Source organism: Nilaparvata lugens, chromosome 12 (genome assembly GCF_014356525.2).
Source record: "Nilaparvata lugens isolate BPH chromosome 12, ASM1435652v1, whole genome shotgun sequence".
Lineage (NCBI taxonomy): Eukaryota > Metazoa > Arthropoda > Insecta > Hemiptera > Delphacidae > Nilaparvata > Nilaparvata lugens.
In genome coordinates this window covers 9,586,729-9,610,692 of record NC_052515.1, presented here as the reverse complement: position 1 = coordinate 9,610,692, position 23,964 = coordinate 9,586,729, and the positions used below count along the sequence as shown (strand labels likewise).

General features: G+C 33.1%; 1 protein-coding gene and 1 pseudogene across 1 annotated transcript in view; one reads left to right on the top strand and one right to left on the bottom strand.

The window, feature by feature from the left end:
• Positions 1–976: 976 nt before the first annotated feature.
• On the top strand, positions 977–11,672 carry LOC120353916 (annotated as a pseudogene).
• A 6,344-nt stretch (positions 11,673–18,016) lies between these two features.
• LOC111044402 (AT-rich interactive domain-containing protein 2-like) overlaps positions 18,017–23,964 on the bottom strand; it is a 120,246-nt gene continuing 114,298 nt past the window's right edge. The window contains exons 27-28 of the mRNA XM_039439448.1: positions 23,470–23,561; positions 18,017–22,454 (exon numbers count right to left, since the gene is read on the bottom strand). Coding sequence (XP_039295382.1) covers positions 22,349–22,454; positions 23,470–23,561 — 198 coding nt within the window. The 3' untranslated portion in view covers positions 18,017–22,348. The remainder of the gene's footprint in view (positions 22,455–23,469; positions 23,562–23,964) is intronic.

The window sequence follows — 23,964 nt, the reverse complement described above, 5'->3', positions numbered from 1 at the left end:
ACTTGTCAGCTGATTTATGATGAATAATTCTATAGTCTGATTTTTACTCTAATATTGGCGTATGAAGGAGGCTCGTTTTCCTTTTATATTTATTATCCTTGAAATGCAAAATTCCCAAAAACCTTGTATATACGTCGACGCGCAATTTAAAAAGGAGCATACCTGTCAAATTTCATGGAAATCTATTACCGCGTTTCGCCGTAAATGCGCAACATAAAAACATATAAACATTTAAACATTAAGAGAAATTCCAAACCGTCGACTTGAATCTTAGACCTCACTTCGCTCGGTCAATTAGTTATTTGTATTATGTATGTGTATCTCAAACAAACGAAAATTCCTACATCTATTTTGTATTTTCCAAGCCTATAGTCGCTTCATAATAGTTTCTAACAATAGAACTTTTGTTGAAAATATTGACATAACCGTTCTGATACCCCTCCCCTATTACAATGCATACCTAAATTTATCTAATGTATATGTATTTCAAATGAATGGATAAATAAACAAGTATTTTGTGTGTGAACCAGATTATGCCACTAGTTCAAATATTTTCAAATAACTTTCATTGATAATAATATTTGTTATGATAGAATTATCTGGCTAGTACAAATGTTTTCGAATACTTGTTGGTAGATACACCTTGTTTGTACCAAAATATCGTATAATAAGTATAATTATGAGTAAATTTACATTGTTTTAATACATTATGGGTTGCTAGTTCAAATATTTTCGGGAAAGTAACACTATCTCTCAAAACTAACAGGAACTGTGTTGGAGGTAGTTAATAGTTTTCAAATATTTTGAAGTTATATACTGAAGTCCATTCAAATTGTACTGTAAACAATATTGTATCTATTGTACTCCTTCTCCTTCTTCTCCATCTTCTCCTCCTACTCCTCCTCAACCCTCCCTTTCCTCATACTCCTCCTCCTCCTTCTACTCCTCCTTCACCACCCTTTCCTTGTAATCCTCTTCTCCACTCTTCACCATCGCCATCTCCTCCCCCACCTCCTCCTCCTCCTCCTCCTCTTCCTCCTCCTCTTCCTCCTCCTTCTCCTTCTCCTTCTCCTTCTTCCTTTTTCTCCTTCTTCTCCTTCTTCTCCTTCTTCTCCTTCTTCTCCTTCTTCTCCTTCTTCTCCTTCTTCTCCTTCTTCTCCTTCTTCTCCTTCTTCTCCTTCTTCTCCTTCTTCTCTTCTTCTCCTTCTCCTCCTCTTCCTCCTCCTTCTCCTCCGCCTTCTCCTCCCTTTCCACCTAATCCTCTTCACCCTCTTCACCTTCAACATCTCCTCCTCCTCCTCCTCCTCCTCCTCCTCCTCCAACTTCTCCTCCCTTTCCTCCTAATCCTCTTCTTTCCTCTTCACCATCACCATCTCCTCATTCACCTCCTCCTCCTTCTCCTCCTGCTGCTCTTCCTCCTTCTTCTCCTCCTCCTCTTCATGCTCCTTCTCATCCCTTTTCTCCTAATCCTCTTCTCCCCTCTCCACCATCACCATCTCCTCATTCACCTCCTCCTCCTTCTCCTCCTGCTGCTCTTCCTCCTTCTTCTCCTCCTCCTTTTCCTCCTTCTTCTCCTCCTCCTCCTCCTTCACCTACTGCTCCTCTTCCTCCTCCTTCTCCTCCTCCTTTTCCTCCTCCTTCTCCTCCCTTTCCTCCTAATCCTCTTCTCCCCTCTTCACCGTCATCATCTCCTCCTTCACCTCCTCCTCCTTCTCCTTCTGGTACTCCTCCTCCTCCTCCTCTTCCTCCACCTCCTCTACTTCCTCCTCGTCGTCAACCTCCTCCTCCCCTCTCCTCCTCCTTCTTCTCCCCCCTTTCCTCCGAATCCTCTTCTCTCCTCTTCACCATCAACATCTCCTCCTTAACCTCCTCATCTACCTCCTCCTACTCCTCATTCTCCTCATCCTCCACGTCATATTCCTTCTCTTTCTGCTACTCCTCCCCAGGTATTCTCCTTTTTTGTTGAAAAACAAGTGTTAGTCCGACTCCTGATTCTTGATGAAATATGAATGAAAACTACAATTTCAGTTCTCAATTAACACAACAAACTACTGTATCAATTGAAAATCTTACATTAGTCGTCAATATTTTAATAGACATTCTTATTCCACAAAAAAATTCTAGTACTGAACAGCCGTCCTGAAATATTATTCATTATTCAAGAGATATAACTCTCAAAATGTCTATCCAAAGAATGTAATCTCCTTACATGAAACAAAATGGAGGAGAAAATTATCCAGCATCCAGCAAGAAATTATTTTTTAGATCTATTTCTGGAGCTTGGAACAGCACGCAAGGTCGTCAACAACTGATAATTATAGAGTGCGGCTGCTATTAATAATTATACGGTAGCTTTTTGAACAAAGTTGAAGATCTACTTTCATGAAAAACTGCCGTATGAAACTTTTTCTGCTCCACTAAAGATTAGATAAAGATAAAGTATTTATTTACAACTTGAAGGTAGAGAGAAAGATACTCTTTATTCAGGGCTTGAGGATAAACATGGAGATAATCTTTATCCAGGACTTGAAGCAGTATCTAATATGGACAGATCTATGTGGGAAATCATTTATTTTTTATAGCATTTGAAATGCATGTATAGTGAGGTCCACGTTATAATGGCAGTGGATAAAGATAGAAGAATAGGAATGTCGATTCTCTGCATTAATTAATTATATTTATCCACTGTCAAAAACATAATTGGCATCGTTGTGGACCTAGAAAAGGATAGTACCACCGGCTTTGTCGAATGATAGACAAGGATAGCAAAACCAAAGTTCATCAAATACTGTCATTATAACGTGGACCTCACTATAGTTATAACACCTACCAGAAAATTAGGTTTGGATGGAAGATGGAAAACCTGATTATGTAATTAGGATATATTCTAGGAAACCCAATCTTTATGTACTGGGGAAAACAAGAAATATTAGATAATAATTCAGTGATTAAAGTCTATTCACACCAAAGGAAAAAAATGTTCCAGAAATTATCTTGAAATAGTAGTATTTTATTATATACATTGTGTTACTGATATAGTATTATATCCAAGCTTGGAATTGCATTCAAAGTTGTATGAACTTCTGATAATGGTATAATAATTTCATGAATCATCGATCGATAATGATTGATCCATGGATTGCTGCCAAATGATAGTCTTGTGTGATATTTTCCTCAATCATATTCAAATTATCTCACACCTACTTGAGAATTGAAAAATCAAAACTGAGATATTTTGAGAAGGAAAACCTGACTTTTTTAAATTTAGATTAAACTAATAGGCCCTATTCACACAGAAGTGGCAATGGCACGGACGTGGCGCTGACGTTTTTAACTCCTATATAAAGATATGGTTCAATGCATACAGGAGTGGCGTTTTGCCATGCCACTTCTGTTTACATTGGACCATATGTTTTGGGGAATCCGCAACTTGCGCCCAGCGGTCTGAATGTGTTTGGGGGGAATCTGCAACTTGCGCCCAGCGGTCTGAATGTGTTTGGGGGGAATCTGCAACTTGCGCCCAGCGGTCTGAATGTGTTTGGGGGGAATCTGCAACTTGCGCCCAGCGGTCTGAATGTGTTTGGGGGGAATCTGCAACTTGCGCCCAGCGGTCAGAATGTGTTTGGGCACTCACAGATTGAATGTAACAAAGTGAACGTCCGTGACGTCATCACGAGTGATGCCATTTCGCAGCCGACATTAAGTTCCCCGACTGAAGGAGTGAAATTCAAACTCACTACATTATCCAAAGGAAGCTTCAAGCGAAACACTACCAATTGATATTGAAAGATTGGGCTAGAACCATGATTGTATGAACAATCACTCATTAAGATACAGTCATCTTGAATGAATAATCTCTGTCAAATTGGTTCTAGCAAACACATCGTCTCAATCATTCATTCTAATGTTTTGACTTTTCATTTCTGAATTTTGTTTTAATAAACATATCTTTTGACAAAGACAATGTGGGTGATAGATAAAGATATATTCAAATACTTATAACTTCAAATACTAATAACTTTGAACCTCCGTCACTCAGCCTAGCAAACATATCAACACTGTTCATTTTCTCACTCATGGTGACAGCCTGAAAGAGTCAATATGTGCTAATTATCGAAAAGTTGATGGGGTGGTGTGGTTTCGACAAACCGGGGGATTCCCGGTCGTCAACCTTTTCAACATAATGTCAGAGCTGGAAATTCGATGTATTCATGATTTCAAAATTCATCACAGGTCGAGATAAATCAATGGAACACTTTTGGAGTCGAATAGGAAGGAATGGTCGTTATAAAGCAGATGGTTGTCGGAAAGTTTATATACCGTTATCACTTCCAGAGAGAGTGAGAGATAGATAAATAATGAGGCTGGCAGTGATGACGTCACGACGTAAACAGTGTACGTGTATATCGGAGCCATGTATCACTCCCATTTGACCGCTGGGCGCAAGTTGCAGATTCCCCCCAAACACATTCAGACCGCTGGGCGCAAGTTGCAGATTCCCCCCAAACACATTCAGACCGCTGGGCGCTAGTTGTGTATGTCCATGTTTTGTATAAGAGTGGCGTGGAGGTGGCAAAAAGTCAGAGCCACGTCATTTCTGTGTGAATTGGGCCTTAGGAATGATATAGATAGTACTCAAGAGACAAACACATATAATTATAATACATATATAAATATAGTACGGTATTTAGTATACAGTAATCAGTTTGTCAAAGTTCAACTCTCATTCAGGAAATAATATGGTCATTCATTTTATTTGTAAAGATAAAGTAAATAAATTATAATTATTATTAAACGAAAATCCAAAGTTAAATGCTGTGAACCACCCAGAAGACTTCTGCTACTGCAAATATTGACAGCAGGGTTAACAGCTAGATGGGAATTCGATGAGATGGCTCACAGCATTTCTCTTTGGATTCTCCTTTAATAATAATTATTATTTATCGATTAGCATTTGAATAAATGCAATTTCGCATCAAATTAATTGTAATTTGTAAATTTGTAAATTAATTGTAATTTGTAAATTTGTAAATTAATTGTAATTTGTAAATTTGTAAATTAATTGTAATTTGTAAATTAATTGTAAATTGTGATTTCTCTCAACCAATTCATCTCTCAGAGAGGAGAGAGGAGATTGATTGAGTGATTGAGTACTTTATTTATGTAGATTACAATATACTGGCTTATACACTTATATACAATAGCTACAATACAGCAAAATTATAGATGAATTTACATAATATAGACTAAGAAAATAATTATTGAACTGTATATGATATAAAAGTATTTTTAATATAATAACTATAGATATTATATTGTTATGCATCTACATAAATTGGCGGAGCTTTGGACATATCAATGTCCTTCTTCGGGAGAGAGGGAGGAAGAGAGGCGAAGCGAGAGAGAGAGAGAGAGAGAGATTAGATTTCTTCATTTATGTATGTTACAATAACTACTGGCTTATACCTAATTTACATTTAATGACGGTAATGCTAATTATTCGACGAATTTTACGAAGTATAGATAATTAATCAATGATAATAAAGATTAAATGCGATTAGAATAACGATAATGTAAAATTGTAATGTAACTTCATAATCGGCGGTGTTTCAACAAATAATTGTCGATTCTCTAAGAAGGATATAAAATAATATCCTTCCTAAACACCTCACCGGGTTGTGATGGAATAGAGCTGATGGGAATATTATAACATGTGAATATGTGATTTGAATCTTAGAAATGGGATAAATGGATAAGATGGATGATATAGAGTGAGTAATAGTGAATACTATTGCATTAATGATTCAAATATATAATGACTCAAAAAAATTGCAGATTCCCCCCAACACATTCAGACCGCTGGGCGCAAGTTGCATATTCCCCCCAAACACATTCAGACCGCTGGCGCAAGTTGCAGATTCCCCCCCAACCACATTCTGCCGCTGGGCGCAAGTTGCAGATTCCCCCCAAACACATTCAGACCGCTGGGCGCAAGTTGCATATTGCCCCCAAACACATTCAGACCGCTGGGCGCAAGTTGCAGATTCCCCCCAAACACTTCAGACCAAACGATAATGAACAAACGATATAGGGTGGGATTTAATTAAGATTTTAGAAATTGATTGAGTAATAATTATGATTACAATATAAAGAACAGAGATGAGATGATGAATATGTATTATGTAAGATGGATGGATAATGAATGTAATGAAGAATGGAAAGGAAGGAGATTAGAAATATTAATTTGTCATGCAGTGCTCTAGGGTTGGACAGACTCAGTCATTTCTCTATAAGATATTTTTTCAAAGACAAGATAAAGCCCGCTCGGCTCTCAATGCATCTAATAGAGTTGGGATTTATTCCATTCACGACAAGCACTGACAAGGAAACGATTTAGAATAGATAGTAGTTGTGATTAGGTATCTAACTAAGTACTCAACTTATGTACTCAACTAAGAGTATTTGCACCAGTTCTAGTACAGGAAGCATCTATCCTCCTACCATCGGAAACAAATTTGAAATAATTTTTGAAATTTGGGATTGGCATATTTTAAGGTATCTCTAACAGTCTGATTATTCTGAAACGTCTCTGATCGGAAGCTTCAGGGTAGAACTAGCAATGTGTGCTGGGGTAATTTTATGTTCATGGCGTTCAGAGAGTAACAAAACGTAGACAATAATTTTGGGCAGCGCTGCATTTTGTTGTTGACTGTAACTTGCATGTCATTGAGGACGAGTTGCAGTACGTGAAATGTGGAAAAATCATAGATGACCAGTAATAATCGTATCTTCTAGGAAGGAGAGAGAGATTGATTGATTGATTGATTGATTGATTGATTGATTGAGTACTTTATTTATGTAGATTACAATATATACTACTGGCTTATACACTTATATACAATAGCTTACAATACAGCAAAATAGATGAATTTACACAATATAGACTAAGAAATAATTATTGAACTGTATATGATATGAAAAAGTAATTTGTAATATAATAACTATAGATAATTATTGTTATGCATCTACATAAATTGGCGGAGCTTTGGACATATCAATGTCCATTCTTCGGAAAGAATATTAAAAATATCCTCCCCACTAACTCTCTACCAAAAGAGAGAGAGCGTGAGAGGAAGATATTTGGTTTGATTAGAACTCATTCCGTGTCATAGCAGAAAGGACCAAATTGTGACACAAGACTTTTGTGTGCCAAACTCTATCAACCCAAATATGAAGCAAATCTGAAGATATTTATATTTGGCTAAAAAGCGTTTAAAACACGAATATGGTTTATTCTGTACTATCTACCCACTTATCACTATAATCTAACTCCAATATGAATCGGTTGTACTGCTACAACTCCAATATAAGTCGGTTATCCACCATAATCTTACTGCAATAATATAAGTCGGTTATACAACCATAATTGAACGAGCGTTAGTGAGTTCTCACTCTTGACTTACTGAAGGCCAAGCCAAAGTCGTTGTCCGTCCGTCTGTTTGTATGTTCTACATTAACTTGAGAAAGAATTGATCAATCAGCTTCAAATTTTGAACACGTATTCTTCGAACCTTTTTAAGGTCAAGTTTGTTCGACAAAAAAATTGACTCACTCCTTTGTCCTTTCTCAGGATATAAAAATAGCATTGAAAGTGCATAAGAAAAAATTTGTTGAGATTTAGTCAGCTGGAGAATTCATTCATTTTCTTCATTCTCAGTTTTTCCAATCATTCATTCATAACATCATCTGAGGCTATTTGGAAGCTATCACACAGATCGACCTTCATGCACTGACCATGATTTCAGCTGGTTAATATACCCATACTTTTACACCTTTTACATCACAAACTGTATACGAATTGAGATACTCAATGAGCTCTATCCTATTATATTAAGCGAGCAATTTCTGTATTATATCTGGTTTCTTTTTTCGCCACAGGCACAGAAAGGAGCTGTTTTCCAGTCCCTACGTAGATCTGAAGACATTGTTTGCAGACGACTCTCGTCTGAATCAAAGTTTTCTTTCCGGCCTAGGCCGGAAAGGTACCCTTTCCAGCCGCTACATGGAACTAGAAAGGTGATCAAAAAACAGCTGACAAAAAACTTTCATTATTTGTGTTCATTATTCAATAATTAAACATTTATAATATATCATCTTATTGTCATTTGAAAGAATAAATAAAATAAACTCAACCTCCCACATATAATTGAACATCATCTTTTAGGTTATTTAGCCAAATCAGAATAAAAAATAAAAATACTTGGACAATTTCCTGATATTCAGATTACCTCAGATTTGCTAGAGCTATCACCTTCCACTTCTGCTTTCGGAAGTGCTTAGTAAACAACTATTCTCGTATATATTGTTTATTCTGTGTGTGGCAAAAAATAGCATTCGCACCACGGGCAAAAATGTTTTTTCCGGCTCTCAATCTTTTCTAGTCCTCGGCCTACGGCCTCGGACTTGAAAACCGATTTCAAGCCGAAAAATCTCATTTTCTGCTCTAGGTGCGAAATATCTATTAACTGGTTATTTTTACGGGTGATATAATTATGGTAAAATATTCTAATACGTGATAGTAGAGGATGAGAAAATAGAAAAAAAGTTCATATAAACATATATCCATAAACGCTTCATAGCGAGCTATACAGAGTGGAAGATTTCGCCCGGATTCAGTTCTTCTGGTGAAATACACCGATGCAGAATTGTTTGGGGACTAGTTTTTTGAAAAACTTATGGTGTATTCATATGGAAAAATATCTGAAAAATTGATTAAAACTAGTCTGGCTGCTGTAGTGTGAGAAAGTTTTTGAGAAAAATCCTAATCTTCCACAACATCAGTTTTCAGTAAACATTTGGGCAGGAATCATAGGAGATCATCTACTTCTGTTCGAGCTTCCTCCCAGACTTAATGACATAATCTACTATCCTTTTGGTATAAGTTTATGTCATTTAGATATGCTACTTCCATATAAGAAAAAAACTTTTCATAAAAACCGAATATTTTATTTGCAATCAGCTACAACTTATGAGTTATTAGTTCTCTCCTCATAAAACAGCAAATTTTTGTGTTGTAATATACTACATAAGAATACATTTTAATCCAACTTTTATTTGAATTTAGTTTACACAGCTTACATAATTCTTTTCAGAATTAAATAATTCTCTACAATTTTTATTGCGAAAAATTATTTGTTTACTGGTCATTAAAGAAAGTTATTGGGCATCAAACGTAGAAGTTAGTATGATGGTTTTTCTACTTAAATTTTTTGCATATTTCAACTTTTTTCTTAAAAACTACTCACACTACTGCAGCCAGACTAGTTTTTATTCACTTTTTTCAGATGTTTTTCCATATGAATCCAGCATAATTCAAAAACTAGTCCCCAACAATTCAGCGTCGTTGTATTTCACCAGAGGAACTGAATTCCGGGCGAAATCTTCCACTCTGTATAGCTCGCTAATGAAGCGTTTATGATATATGTTTATATGAACTTTTTTTCTTATTTTTACCTCTACTATCCCGTATTAAAATATTTTACCATAATTATGATCACCTGTATATCTGCTATTTTTATATCTGGTTATTTATGTTTTACGGATCTCGAAAACTGCTCTAACGATTTTCATGAAATTTGGAACATAGTAAGTTTATGATTATAAAGATTCGATTGCACTAGGTCTCATTCTTTGGAAAACTCGCTGAACAACATTAAAAGGATAATTCATCCTTGGAAAACAGATGATAATTTCGTCGTCTCTCGGTAACAGAAGATGCGTGTGCCTGTGTGGGAAAGAGACAGAATTATTTGCAGCTGTGTAATCATAATCAATCAGCGAGAAATTTTATCTAGCTGGACAATTTTTAATTGATTTGATGAACATAATCTGATTTGTTGACATGACATGATAATCCTCCTAAACTAGAGTATATCATAATTTTCAATGTTGATCATTATTTGACAATTTCAAGTGACTAGTGAGTGTTATTTTGTTATTCAATTTGGTTTGTATATAATCTAAATTATAAATTTTCTGTTTTCAAATGAACAGAAAATTGAACCTGAATTCAAGTGTATGGAACATAAGTCATAACCTACTTTCTGGACTATTTATAGTTATAAATTCGGGAAAAACAGTTCTGGGCTGTGCCTGTTAGTACTTCCCCAATCATTTTAAAGAATTGTGTTCGGTTTATCAAAAGTCAATAAATAAATAACGTGTGCGAAGCACGGTGCCCCAATATTACGTACTGATATAAATTGAGATATCAATATGCGGTTTTCGTCATTCATTTTCTCTTGGAACTCTGTATTGAAATCATGTATTCTAATTAAAAAAAAAAATTGGAAGAGTAATTTTTCAATTCAAATAGGATCCCCAATGAAACCTACTGTCAAATTATACTTGTAAAAGAAATACTTAGCTGTTTCCATAATTTTCACCAACTCTTTATAATTAAAAGTTGCTGGTTTCAAAGATTACAATACAACAGTTCATGAGCGAGTTGTCGAACCCAGGGAGTCACTAGTCTAACTCCAATATAAGTCGGTTGTACTACTACAACTCCAATATAAGTCGGTTATAGCCGACCAGTCAATGGTATTAATTGAGGACTCTCAAAACATAAACAAACAGTCGCATTAAAATCGCTTTCACCGACGCAAAAATAAGGAGAAGGAAATGACTCAGTCAAAACCGAGATGATTGAAGACTTTAGAAGACGAAGACGACGGGAGATGACGGGAGAGCCCCATATAACTACGCAACATAACTCTTTCAAAACATAACTCATGGTCACTCGTTTTGACACACAAAACAAACATGTATAGGTATAATAATTAGGGAATTTTTTGTCTATATAGACACACAAAACAAACATATATAGGTATAAAAATCAGCGAATTTCAGTATATATCTGCGTATATTACTTATAAAGATGAGCGGTGAACTGGTAACTAACTATCTGTCTTTTATGTGTATATATAATTATAAGACTTCTATAGATAATATAAGTACTGGTTTATAGCTATAGGAACATTATATATGGGTATACAGGTGTATTATTAATTTAGTACATAAAATAGTATATATTTTACTTTTAGTACATACTGGTACCAAGAAAACTGAAGTCTTGTGTCATGACTTAGTGAATGAGTGTGCTGTTCTATACCTATAACCTATACTATAATATTTTGTAGTGTAGGTACATAAGTTAGTATAGTATATATGTATAATCTTGTGTAGTATAGAAACACCCAGAGTCTATTATGTTGATAAACTGAATGAATGTACCGTGAATATTATGGAACTAAGGCTCCATTATGAGATTATCTAACAAAAACATCACTCAGTTTTGCTGTCATTCATAAGGAACTTTTCTTTTGATCTCGATTGTAGCAGAAAGGTCGATATTTCAATGGTCGATATATCAAAGGTCGATATTTCAATGTCAAAGTTGTTTATTATTCTGAAATTTGACCTCACTTCTAAGGAGACCAATATGCTGTTTTGCTAATGGTTTCTATGTTTCTTCTTCTTCTTCTTCTGCGTCTTCCTCTTCTTCTTCTTCTTCTTCTTCTTCTTCTTCTTCTTCTTCTTCTTCTTCTCCTTCTTCTTCTTCTTCTTCTTCTTCTTCTACTTCTTCAAAACAAAAATCTCAACAACACTAATGCAATGAACTATTTCAGGTTCTAAAAATAAACGTACTGAACCTAATTATTATATAATATATATCAACCCGGAATTTATGCATTCTGTAACAAGCAGTGTGTCATTTAGGCTACTTTACAAAAACAAAAATTAATTCCAACCGATCAATCATATTTCTTAGATTTGATAAATTGATAATATTAAAGGTGTGGTTGGAAGCGGCGGTAGTATATTCATTGATGTATTTGAATGTTTTTGTATCTCTCTGTGCCGAAATGTCATTCATTCCAACTGACGTAAATAGTATTACTCAATGAAAACAACATCTTCTATACCTTATAGTAGTTTGTATTCCTCAGAACCTCCTATATATATATATATATATATATATATATCTCCTACGGCATATACAAGGCGGGGCAGTCAAACTGCACTATTTCAGGTATTTAAATAAAATTTATAGTAGATATTTTTGAGTCATATATTCCAAAAAATCGTAAGAACACAAATCTTGTTATTTGGAATTAGGTATCGATACACCAACCAAACAGCCATGAGTCGTTTTCACACTGATATCTCGCCGACAGGACAGGACAGAGTTTACTCTGATGGGCAGTACCTAGAGGAGGCTGTGGTTTTCAACTGCGCGAGGTCTACTGTTCACAGAACTACTAGTATAATGGGTAGCAATATGGATGGAACCTAATATGGAGGAAGGAAAACGCGATAAATAGATTTATTTCAAGAAAATTCTGTTTATCAATAAATGAATAAAATTGTAGAAACACAAAACATCGTCAAATATCAAATTCGTTATTGCCTACATATTCTTCATTCTTTATTACTGTATTTTTTTCTCTCTCTTTTTATTTTTATCTATCATTATTATTGATTCTATTTTGTTTAATAGTTATTCTTATAATGAATTAGTTTCTGATTGGTTCTCCGATAACACACCCTTACTTCCATATTTATATTTCGAATTTATATTCCATTTTCCAACACTAGATATGTGTGTTTTTTTCATTTACCAATTATCATTCCCAACCAATTAAACTGATGTTTTATTGGATTTGACCTCCGGATATCTTATCAGTTAGCCTATGTTACTTTGAAGCATAAATAATAAGAAGACTATAGAACTAATAGACCGATAATTGGTTTAAAAATAGATCTGTCTGTGTTATACAATAGCAGTTATGTTACTATTTCTGATGGGACAGACTGAATGCATGATTTTGTACACGAATAAATGAGACAGAAACCTGATTTTTATTCACAGAGACTATGCTATTAAATTTATAAGGCTGGCCACTAACGACAGGATACGCATGTCTACACATAGGGGAACAGAAGTTGGCTGAAGAATCAACTTACGCGATCTCTGGTGGCAAAGTTTTCCCCAAAATAAGTTTATATCTTTTCCATGGAAGCCCTAGTGTTAGTGCTCATGTCAAAAACATTTCAAACAATTTCATTCAAAATAAGATTATTTTCAAATTCAAAACTAGGCGCTCTGCCTCAACCATCTGATCTCCACACAATTACTTTCTACACGGAAGCGCTAGTGTTCGAACTTCTGATCCCCTATATGTTCATCATGCATGTTTTGTCATCAGCGAGAGGCTTCTAAAATGAAATAAACAACCAATAAATAATTTACCGAGCGAAGTGAGGTCTAAGATTCAAGTCGACGGTTTGGCATTTCTCTTAATGTTTAAATGTTTTTATGTTGCGCATTTACGGCGAAACTCGGTAATAGATTTTCATGAAATTTGACAGGTATGTTCCTTTTTTAATTGCGCGTCGACGTATATACAAGGTTTTTGGGAATTTTGCATTTCAAGGATAATATAAAAGGAAAAAGGAGCCTCCTTCATACGCCAATATTAGAGTAAAAATCAGACTATAGAATTATTCATCATAAATCAGCTGACAAGTGATTACACAGATGTGTGGAGAAGCCAGTCTATTGCTGTATTTCCATAAGGTCTATAGATTCAATCAGGTACTTGTGGATGAGAATACTGCGTGAGGTCTACTGTTCACAGAACTACTAGTAAATAAACTATCGGAAAATCACAAATTATAATGATAAAAAAATAATGTAAATAGACAGCGAAGAAAACATTAGCAAAAAATCTGGTGTGGCGCACTCACACAACTTTTCTTGCCGTTATGAAAATTGATCACCTGACGCTAGTGTTCACGCGCATCTCAAGTCTACTATTCAAAGATTTGAACCAGCTGGTGACAGGACAATATAACGCTGGAGGCACATGAGGTCTGCTATCTTTTCGTAGTGGATGATTTAATAGAATCAACAGTTGCCAACAGTTTGCAATTGAATAATCACATTTTCTCGAATTCCGAGCTTATTTTCAATTTTAGGTGAAAATGTTACTGTACATTAGTTGTAGAGATTTTCATATTCAATCTTTTCCACTTGAAATTTTTTGTTTAAATTGTATCTGAAGCCTGATAATTGGGAATCTAAAATCAAACTTTGCATAGATGGGGTGAAGCTCATGAAAATACACCAAATTAGAATTTAGGTATTGGACCAATACCCAAAAACCACTCTTTTGGACTCAGGGGACCTTGAAAGGTATAGAAATTTTAGAAATTGGGGTACCTTAATTTTTATCGGAAAGCAATACTTTCCTTACATATGGTAATAGGGCAAGGAAAGTAATAAACAGACAATAACAATAAATAAAACACTGGAAAATCACAAATTATAATGATACAAAAATATTAATTTAACTTGAAATAGAGCAGTGAAGAAAACATTAGCAAAAAATCAAAGATTCAAAAACTCAACCTCAAAAGATTTTGGCATGAAGCCTTTCGATGTGATGACACAACAATGTATGACGTCATGTGTACACACACATGATCATCATGCATGTCCTCTCGTTAGTAACCACGCTTACTCGAAATTATGCCAGTAGAGGGCAGCAGATGTTGGGTAATAACATAACCTATTTTTGGACAATTTCTATCTAAATTTGGGGAATGAACAGTTTTGGGCTTTAAACCTGTTGTTCCTTTCCGAATCATTCATAGTTGAGAATGATATTGTAGGTATCAATGTATAAATGTAGACACAGAGGTAAAAGTGAACACAGAAAAACAAGTAAACAATATTAAAGTAATATTTTCAACTCTGCCCTGATTGGTCGGTAGTTTGTATTGTACCGTATGTTATTCTAAAATCTGCCAATAGGTAGCAGCATTTGCTGGGTGGGGATACAGTGACTCTATAGTCACTTTTTAGGCCTGTTGAATTTTGTTTCAAATTTATTGTTTAGCTCTAATCAAAGATGAAAGAATATCTAGTAACGATTAAATAGTATTTGTTTCTCTATGCTCTAATATAAATAATAAGTACATAGACATGGTTGAACAAAGTAATGTTAAATTTCAACTGTGATTAAGTAGTGCTAATTAAATTAAAGACGTCTTCCGATTATCTGATTCGTTCAACAGTTATTTAATCGCCGTTAACATTTACCAGACTTTTGTTCAACCGAGCCATAGTGTTTTAGGATTTAGTATGAAAGTCTATAGATTTCACTGGTTGTATTTTACAGTATTATTGGTTCCAATGTACTGTTTTACTCAGTCTACAATAAATTTGTGGAAATTCTTATGTAAACACATTCTTTCATAGGCCTAATCAAAGTCGGAATTCTGAACAAAACAATTAATTCAAATAACTTATAGATAGGAAAGAGTTAAGTTCAATTGGGTCAAACTTTTAAATTATATATCATGACTGCAAGCTCAGTCCATTATACTTGAACCAACTTGTGTTATCCATTGTATAGAATGTGTTATTGTCTACTCTGGATCTCAATGATAAACAAATATTTTGATAAATATTGAAGAAGCAATAGACAATAGAATTCTTTCTCATTCGGTCTCATGATATAATTTTCCTTGATTTAATAAATGCTCTAATTTATTGATTTGATAAATATTGAAGAAACTATATAGACACCAGAATTCTTCCTCATTTGGTCTCATACTATTTTACTTAGTAGTTGCAAGTAATTTACATAAACATGAGAGATACTTTTGATAACAATATTATCATGAAAAATGAATCTAAAAATGAATATTGTTGAACTTGGAAATCAGGGATTATCCACTGCAGTTGATTAGTTTTTCTTTTCAAAACTAATGACTGATAACTTTTAATTTATTTTCACATTGAATAGGACAAATTTATAACAATGAGAAACCCCGAGCAAAAACTGCATAATGCATTCCAATTATTTTACTGATAACATTGCATAAAAATGCACTTTCTGGCCAGAGCATGCATTACTGAACGAGATAAAATTGGATAAATAAAAGAATTCGTCGAATCTCCCATAAATAACTAAGTATTATTCTTATGAAAAATGAGATAAGTTCAAGAAGGGATCATAACTTATTGAACTTGACACACGTTGAAAAGCATGATGAGCTAGTTGATCGCAGTAGGCTAATCGAAAGTGTTATTAAAATTAAGTAGCCTACACTAGATTCAGATTGGAAAATTTTATTATTTCGAAGATTTCATCAAGCTAATTTGTTGCGTTGCAACTAGAGTGAGATTAATTTCAAACTGTCGGCATGGGGAGCATTTAGGTTTTTTTATAAGGAAAGTGACAAACGGACAGTTTTATGTGAATTTTATTTTTAAGTTAACACTTGTATTTTGTTTAAATTCATTGTTCATCATATTTGATTTGCTCTTTATTTGTGATTGTTTTTTTTAAATGGCGAAATAAATGATTTGATTTGTGATTTGATTCCACTAGACCATAAATCTAGTCTTCTTTGCACTTTATGTAGAATGATTTAAAACTGTCAGCATTAATGTTATTTATAGGGAATATAGACTATTTAAGGGATGTCGCTTATTTAAAAAATATAGCTTATAGCGTAATTGCTAATCGTTATGCTGACACTTTTTAGTGAATTCCAATAAACCAACAGTTTATGATAGTCTTTTAAAGGTAGGCGCACACAGATCGTCATCGGACGGACGGCACGCATCGGACGATTAGATTTGATGCATCGTTTTCAATTATTGGAGTGCGCATACCTGTACGATGCGGATAGGTATGCGCACTCCAATTGAAAAAATGCATCAAATCTAATCATCCGATGCGCCTACCTTCAACAGTCTGTTTTTATTTGTACTATGCGTACGCTGTATAACGATTCAGATAGCTTGACAGTAGTATCTATATCTAAGTAGTTTTTTCTGCTTCACTTAGCGTTTTCAAGAGGAAACTTTATTTACTTTTAGAGGGAAATGATTAGTTTTTGTTTTTCTCTACAGTATTTTTTCTCAATCTATTTTTTTAGTTGGGTTTTCGTTGAGCGTGTGTATGTGCATCTGTTGAGAAAAGTTGAGTCATTTTTATTTACTTAGTATTCATAGAATTTTAGGTGTAGCCTACCGTATTCTAATTTCTATTCTGTATATAACAAATAGGATCTACTCTTTATTTCTAGAAGTTATCAACTCATCTACATATTTATTCTTTGTTCTGAATACGTTATTTTTTTCATTTGTTTCCATTATCCTATTATGCTTAAGGTATGTTTTGTTTTACCAATAATTGTAATGTTCAACCATTATGTTTAATGTATGTATTTGTATTACCAATTATTGTAAAAATGCAGTGAAATAAACGAATTATTATTATTATTATAATATAGTGTTAGTATGCAATGGGTCTTGCGAGACCTGGCAATACATTATGTCATTTGTGATAAACAATCAATCAATAAGTTTAGAAGTACGGTATTACATGCACACATACTTTGTACGCTGCCAAGATATTTGAAATTATTTATTCATACACATATATACAATTTAGATAAAAAACAGGCATTCGCCCAAAACTGCTTTATACCATAATTTAGAATACACACACACCCGGTTGCACAAAAGACTGTTAAATATTAATTCAGATTAAATGCCACCAGAACCAATCAAAGAGGCCTTCTTCTCAGAATAACCTTATCTGATTGGTTCTTGTAGAAATTAATCATGATTAAAATTTAAAAGGCATTTGTGCAACCGGACCCTAGTCTGTTAACTTCTACGCCCAGTGACTTGATCACTTAATATTTTCGATCTAAGATTCAAAACATTTGATCAAAGATAAATTATTGATGAACTGAACTGAAACAGATTAGAATAGTTTGGAGCCCACCTAAATCTGTCAATCCACTCATCTCTTAGCATAATCCTCCTATTACACAAGCACAAGTCCAGTGCTCACATGGCTTCATCCTCAGCAAGAAAAAGTAAATTTCAGGGTAAAAACTAAGCCACAATAAAACCACACAATTATTTTCCAATTTCAATATATATATAATTTATATATATATCCTTTTTATATAAAACATGAAGCTTCCAATTACATTAAAAAAAGATACATTTTGTAATCAAAGCTCATCACTATGATGTAAATATATTTATAACATTGTACAGTGCTAAATAGAAAAAATAACAACATAAAAAATTTAGAAACAAATTTTTTACATCTTTTCACTTTTACCATAATTATTATAATTTGATAAAATGTTCGTATCGATTTTCAGTACCGTACCACACTCACAATTTATTCGAAAAATTTTCCCCGTCGAAAAATTCATGTACAATAGTAAAATAGTCCTACAAACTTGTAGATCCGCAATTTTTTACAAGTCCAAATAATTATCATTTAAGTTCGCACACTTTCCACTGATACATTTTCACTCAACATATAACCTAGTTGTCTCTTGCCACAATTGACAATAATAATACTATTCATAAACTGGACAGACTTTTCGATTAAAAGACACAGTATTTACACTTTTTACTAGTAATTTGTAGAAATGTTCGTAAGTTTAATGTGAACAGACGTATCTAGGTTTCTGAGGACATTTCAAATCATATCAACTTACGATCTCTCAAAATGCTTATTACTTAAGTTAACCATTTCATTCCATTTCTTTATTTATCCAATATAATAAACACATAAAATGGTACATAACCTAACCAACAATAAACTATTCAAATCAATAGTGTTATCCGCTTTTCTTTCTATGATACAAAAAATAAGTAAGGTTTCATAAATACTGAAGAATTGGGGGTTACAAGTTCCACCACTATTAAGAAGCATTAAAAAATCTAGATACATATTTTAAGTACAAAACTTTCAATAAATACCAACAATAATCCCTGACATCAAATCAAGGCCGCCAACTTCAACAGAAGCTTATCAATATTTCAAGTTTAAAACTGAATTTCGTTTAATAAATCTATTCAACTCTTTACACTGTATTGCATAGAATTGACATTTTTCCCAGCCGTTCTTATGTTTTCTGGATAAGTATCTATGATGAACAGAGAATTGTCAATAGAGAAGTTATCACATAAATATAAAAATATGATAAATTATGAATATACAGATTAAAAAGTGAAACTTTGGAGCTTCTGAAAATGAGACAGATTGGAAAATCTCTCATATGCACACAAGTGTAGTATATCTTCTGTTGGAATAAATAGGATAAATAGAATTTTAGAAAACTTTTTGAAGACATTTTTAGCTAACAGGAGGAGATCGTTAATTTTAAAAACAATTAAGTTAATCAACAATTATTTAAAAGGAAAATAAAGTGATCTTTCATAGCCCATGTGATATCAACATAGTTTATATCAACAAGCAACAACTCATATTTATTAAAAGACTTGCAATAAATAAATAACAATGCAATAAGTAATTTTTTATTCATTGATTAATTTAGATCACTTTGGAGCTCGAGCCCAGTTTATATAATAATTATTATGTTGAATACACATTTAAAGAAATGTTACCAATGTTAAGTTTTTTATTATTTAGACAATTTATTTTTATTTGTTCAATTTGTTTATTATTATTATTTACGTAACCAAGCTAGTCAGGTTAACTTGAAAGAGTTAAAATCAGTGGATTTGGGACTCAAGATTAAACATAATTATCAAAATTATTATTTTCTTTGAATATAAAATAAGTATCACTATAACATGAATATAATCATTATAATTAATTTCATATAATCATTATAATTTAATTTCATCATAATATTTTCAGGATTAGACCATGATCAACGATCATGAACATGGATCAAATATATTTGCTCATTCTGTAGTCAATTATTATTGATATCTTTTCATTTCCATGAATTAATTATAACTTCTCAGAAGTTTTTGGTTTCGATTCATTGTGTATCATGGTAGCTAAGGTCGGAATTATTATTATTTGCCAACAAATTCACAAAAATAAACATTTTATAAATGAAAAATAAAACATAAACAATTTAATATAGGAAAAAGAAAAACATTATTTTACAAAATACTGGAAATAACTGTGTATAGTAGTGTGTATATCAGTATAATAAAAAGATAAGGATTTTTACTGGGTGAGAATGAACTATCAGTTCCGTGATAATGCAAAATATACATGAAAATAAAATAATATTTTATTTTGTCGAAAATAATAAGTAAAAATGATAAAAAAATACAAAACTAAACGGAAGAGATTCTAAATAATACAATAAACAGGTTTCCATTGTTTTTCAGTGACGAAAAATGAATTTCATAACATTTTTGAGGGTAACATTAATAGCCATTGATATAAAAATATAATATACAAGAACGTTATAGCAAAAATAGTCTCCAAGAAAATTACGTACATAATTCAACATAAATAATTCCTAGCATATTCCCAAATTTTACTTTATGAAACAGTTATTCATAAAATATTCATAACGTTTTCGATTTAGAACGTCCTGTTCCTTTTGTTCAAGTAAATTTAATAATAACAATTCCTATTAATGATCTAAAACATATATGGTCATAATTAACACAATGATAGACAAGAAATGATACAAAAAAGTGGAATACCCCGTCCATCTGCTACTAACATTTTCTTTGCAAAAATAACTAAACTTTTAAAAATCGATATTTTCACGTGTTTCAAAAACCGTAACTATAATACATGTACTGATAGTTTGTCTAAATGATACGAAAAAAAGAATAGACTATTAAGTCCACTGTCAGTATAAAGTTCTTAAGAAAACATTCACTTGATAAATTATGTATTCAATGTAATACAATTTCATAGAAAGGAACTAATATTGTTAACTTAGTTATCAGTCCTAAAATTGTATCCAAACCTATTCTGTACAATTTACATAACATTGAATAATTCAGTAGATTAATTCAATCACATCTATCCTCTAAGGAAGTATGTTGAGTCTTGTAAAAATCTCAGGTGAAAAATTATTGGATTTACATCATGATTATAGCTTAATATACATAGTAAAATCAGAATTTTGGATGTCTGACCATGTTTGAAGTAGAGATCCAGTCTGAAATCATTTTTCGATGTTTGACCATTGAACAAGATTCTTTTCTTCAATTTGGTTTGAAAAGAAATAACATTCCTGTAGCCATTAACCAAAACAGCCTTATTAATACAAACTGCGCTACTTTAGCACAATCTCTGTATTCCAAATCAACACCATTTGTTCATAAATTAAATAATAACCAGAAACCTTCTTTAAAGACTTTCAACACTAAAATGTTATCAGAAACCCAGCACATATGTTCACTTACAAAGTACTCAGTACAAGAAAATCTCTCCTACACAGAAGTCATCTAGCAACCTGCTCTCCACAAGTTGGAGCAACAAAGACGTAGTCACTCAAATAATTGTTTTTTCTCTCTCACACATGTAGTCACAATGGGTAGTTGGGAAGGTAGATGATTGCACAGGGGTTGGGGAGGGGGTTGATAATCATAACTTAATCAATATGGCGAGAAAATTGACGTCATCAAATCAAATTTTGGAAAACCAATAACGTAGTTTGCCACTAGAAATCGATTATTGTGTTCAGTAAAAACAGATAAGCTCATCACTCGCCTATCGAAATTTGGTCAAAAACTTGAAATTTGGACGTTTTTTGAAAGTCAAAATCTCAATAACAGTTACAGTATTTAGGAAACAAGTAAATTTTCTGTCACTGAATATCTTGTTTATCCACAAACATATAGATTTTACTAGTTTTGGAAGGTAGATAGATAGCTTCAATGAGAAAACTATTGATAACATATTGGCTCTTTAGCAATGACTAAAAAATTATGTTTTAAGAATTTTGCTTTAGCCGCAACAAATGAGGGTAGCATTATAACAGCTACGACAAAACTTATACAATTCTTAAACTCTTCCAATGACGGATGGTAGTGCTCAAAGAGAAATATCTCAGGAACAAATTTGATGTCGTCTTGGTAAGTCATGTTTCTGGAGGTGAGCGATATGTTAATATTCAATTCACGATGATGGCGACAGATTTGAAGCCGAAATTCCAACTTTTACAATAATTGAGGTTATGTTTAGAGATTGCAGCAACAGATTTGATGACGTCGTTTCACTTTTCAGAGTTGAGGTTAGGTTTGAACAGAAACGTTAATTGAAGATGAGTTGATAGAATAATTTCACTTTTCGCAGTAACTTTGATTCAAGATGAGCTGATAGAATAATTATTTCACTTTTCACAGTATCGTTGATTGAAGATGAGTTGATTAGGAGGCGGGGGTGTCGAGAGGGGAGGGAGTGATTCAAGATGGCGGCAGTGATGAGGAAGCCATTGTGGGGAGTCACCTGGGTTGGCTCATGTCGAAGAGAACCTGTGCTATTGTGCGCGATGACTCCACGTTGCTCAGGGCTACACTGGCCAGGTGAGGCTCGTAGCTTGTCAGGTACCTGAGAAAAACACAAACATAATGAATTAGATGAGGACACCGTTGCCGAACCTCTGTCTTGTCAATGCCTTCTATAGACGGTAGCTGATACAGGTTTATTGATGTAATATTCTAGAGTTCTTTATTTAGGCCTATGTATGTTACAATATACAGGGTGTTTCAGAAGTAGTGTCAAACATTTCAGGGTATTGTTCCTGGATGATAGGAGACTACAAATGTCGTATTTAAGTGTCCAAAACTCAGCGGTTATCCTTATAGCTGCCATATTATTTTTTTCACTTAGGCATTTTTATTTCAAGAACGAAATGTTGTATTGATCTGAAAATCTTGATAAACAAGGTACCCTTGAATTCTTGATAAAATTTGCTAACTTTTTTGTCTCTTGTAAATTTCCTGTCAAGTGAATGGTTTTCGCTAAATTTGCAATCAAAAACTTAAAATGGCCGCCATTTTGAAAATTTACATCGAAATTTTTTCTATTTTATTTTTTAAAGTTGAGTCTTTGTAGCATAAATATTCATGTCAAATTTCAGATCAATACAACATTTCGTTCTTCAGATAAAAATTCCTAAATGAAAAAAACAATATGGCAGCTATAAGGATAACCGCTGAGTTTTGAACACTTCAAATACGACATTCGTAGTCTCCTATCATCCAGGAACAATACCGTACCCTAAAATGTTCGACACTACTTCTAAAACACTCTGTATACTGGCTTATACAACAATTTATATCAAATTACAGTATTGCTAATTATTAACGAATTTTACAAAGTATGAACAATATTTAATGAGAATAGAGATTGAATAAAATTTTAATAACGATAATATAATATTGTGATGTAACTTCAAAAATCGACTGTTTTCAAGTGCCATTTTAAAGAGAGTGAAACATGTCATGAGAAATAAAATACAGCTTTTAAGAAAGGGTGCTTTGATTTTTAAATTTTAAATTTTCAGAAACCCATGATAGATAATAATTATGACATTTTCGACAAAAGTGGTAATTTTTGTTACCTTCTGCCATAGGTGGAGTAGATGACTAGGTTTCGTAGTATCAGTGCTGAGGTGAGGCGTATGCTTTTCGTAACTGGACCCTCGTTGTCATCCTAAATTCAAACAAATCATTAAATTAATGACACATGATCAAGTTCAATGATCTATATCTATATAATGAGTATATATAATTTGTAATATACGATGATGATGATGATAATAATAATGTGTAGACTATTAAAATTACAAAATGTAGAAACAGATAAATAGATAAAGAATATGATGGAGGAGAAGTTAATTATATGGATATGTTATATATAACTATGATATGTTATATCATAGTTAATTATACGGATGGAAGGAGTTACAATCACATGAATTCAGTTTTAATAACTGATTAACAATATAATCTTATACAAAATACAATGAGGGAGAGTAACCAAACATTTTTACATCCTCACCCACATTATTGTAATCTATTAAATTGACAGCTGGTTGCGAATCTGACCTAACTTG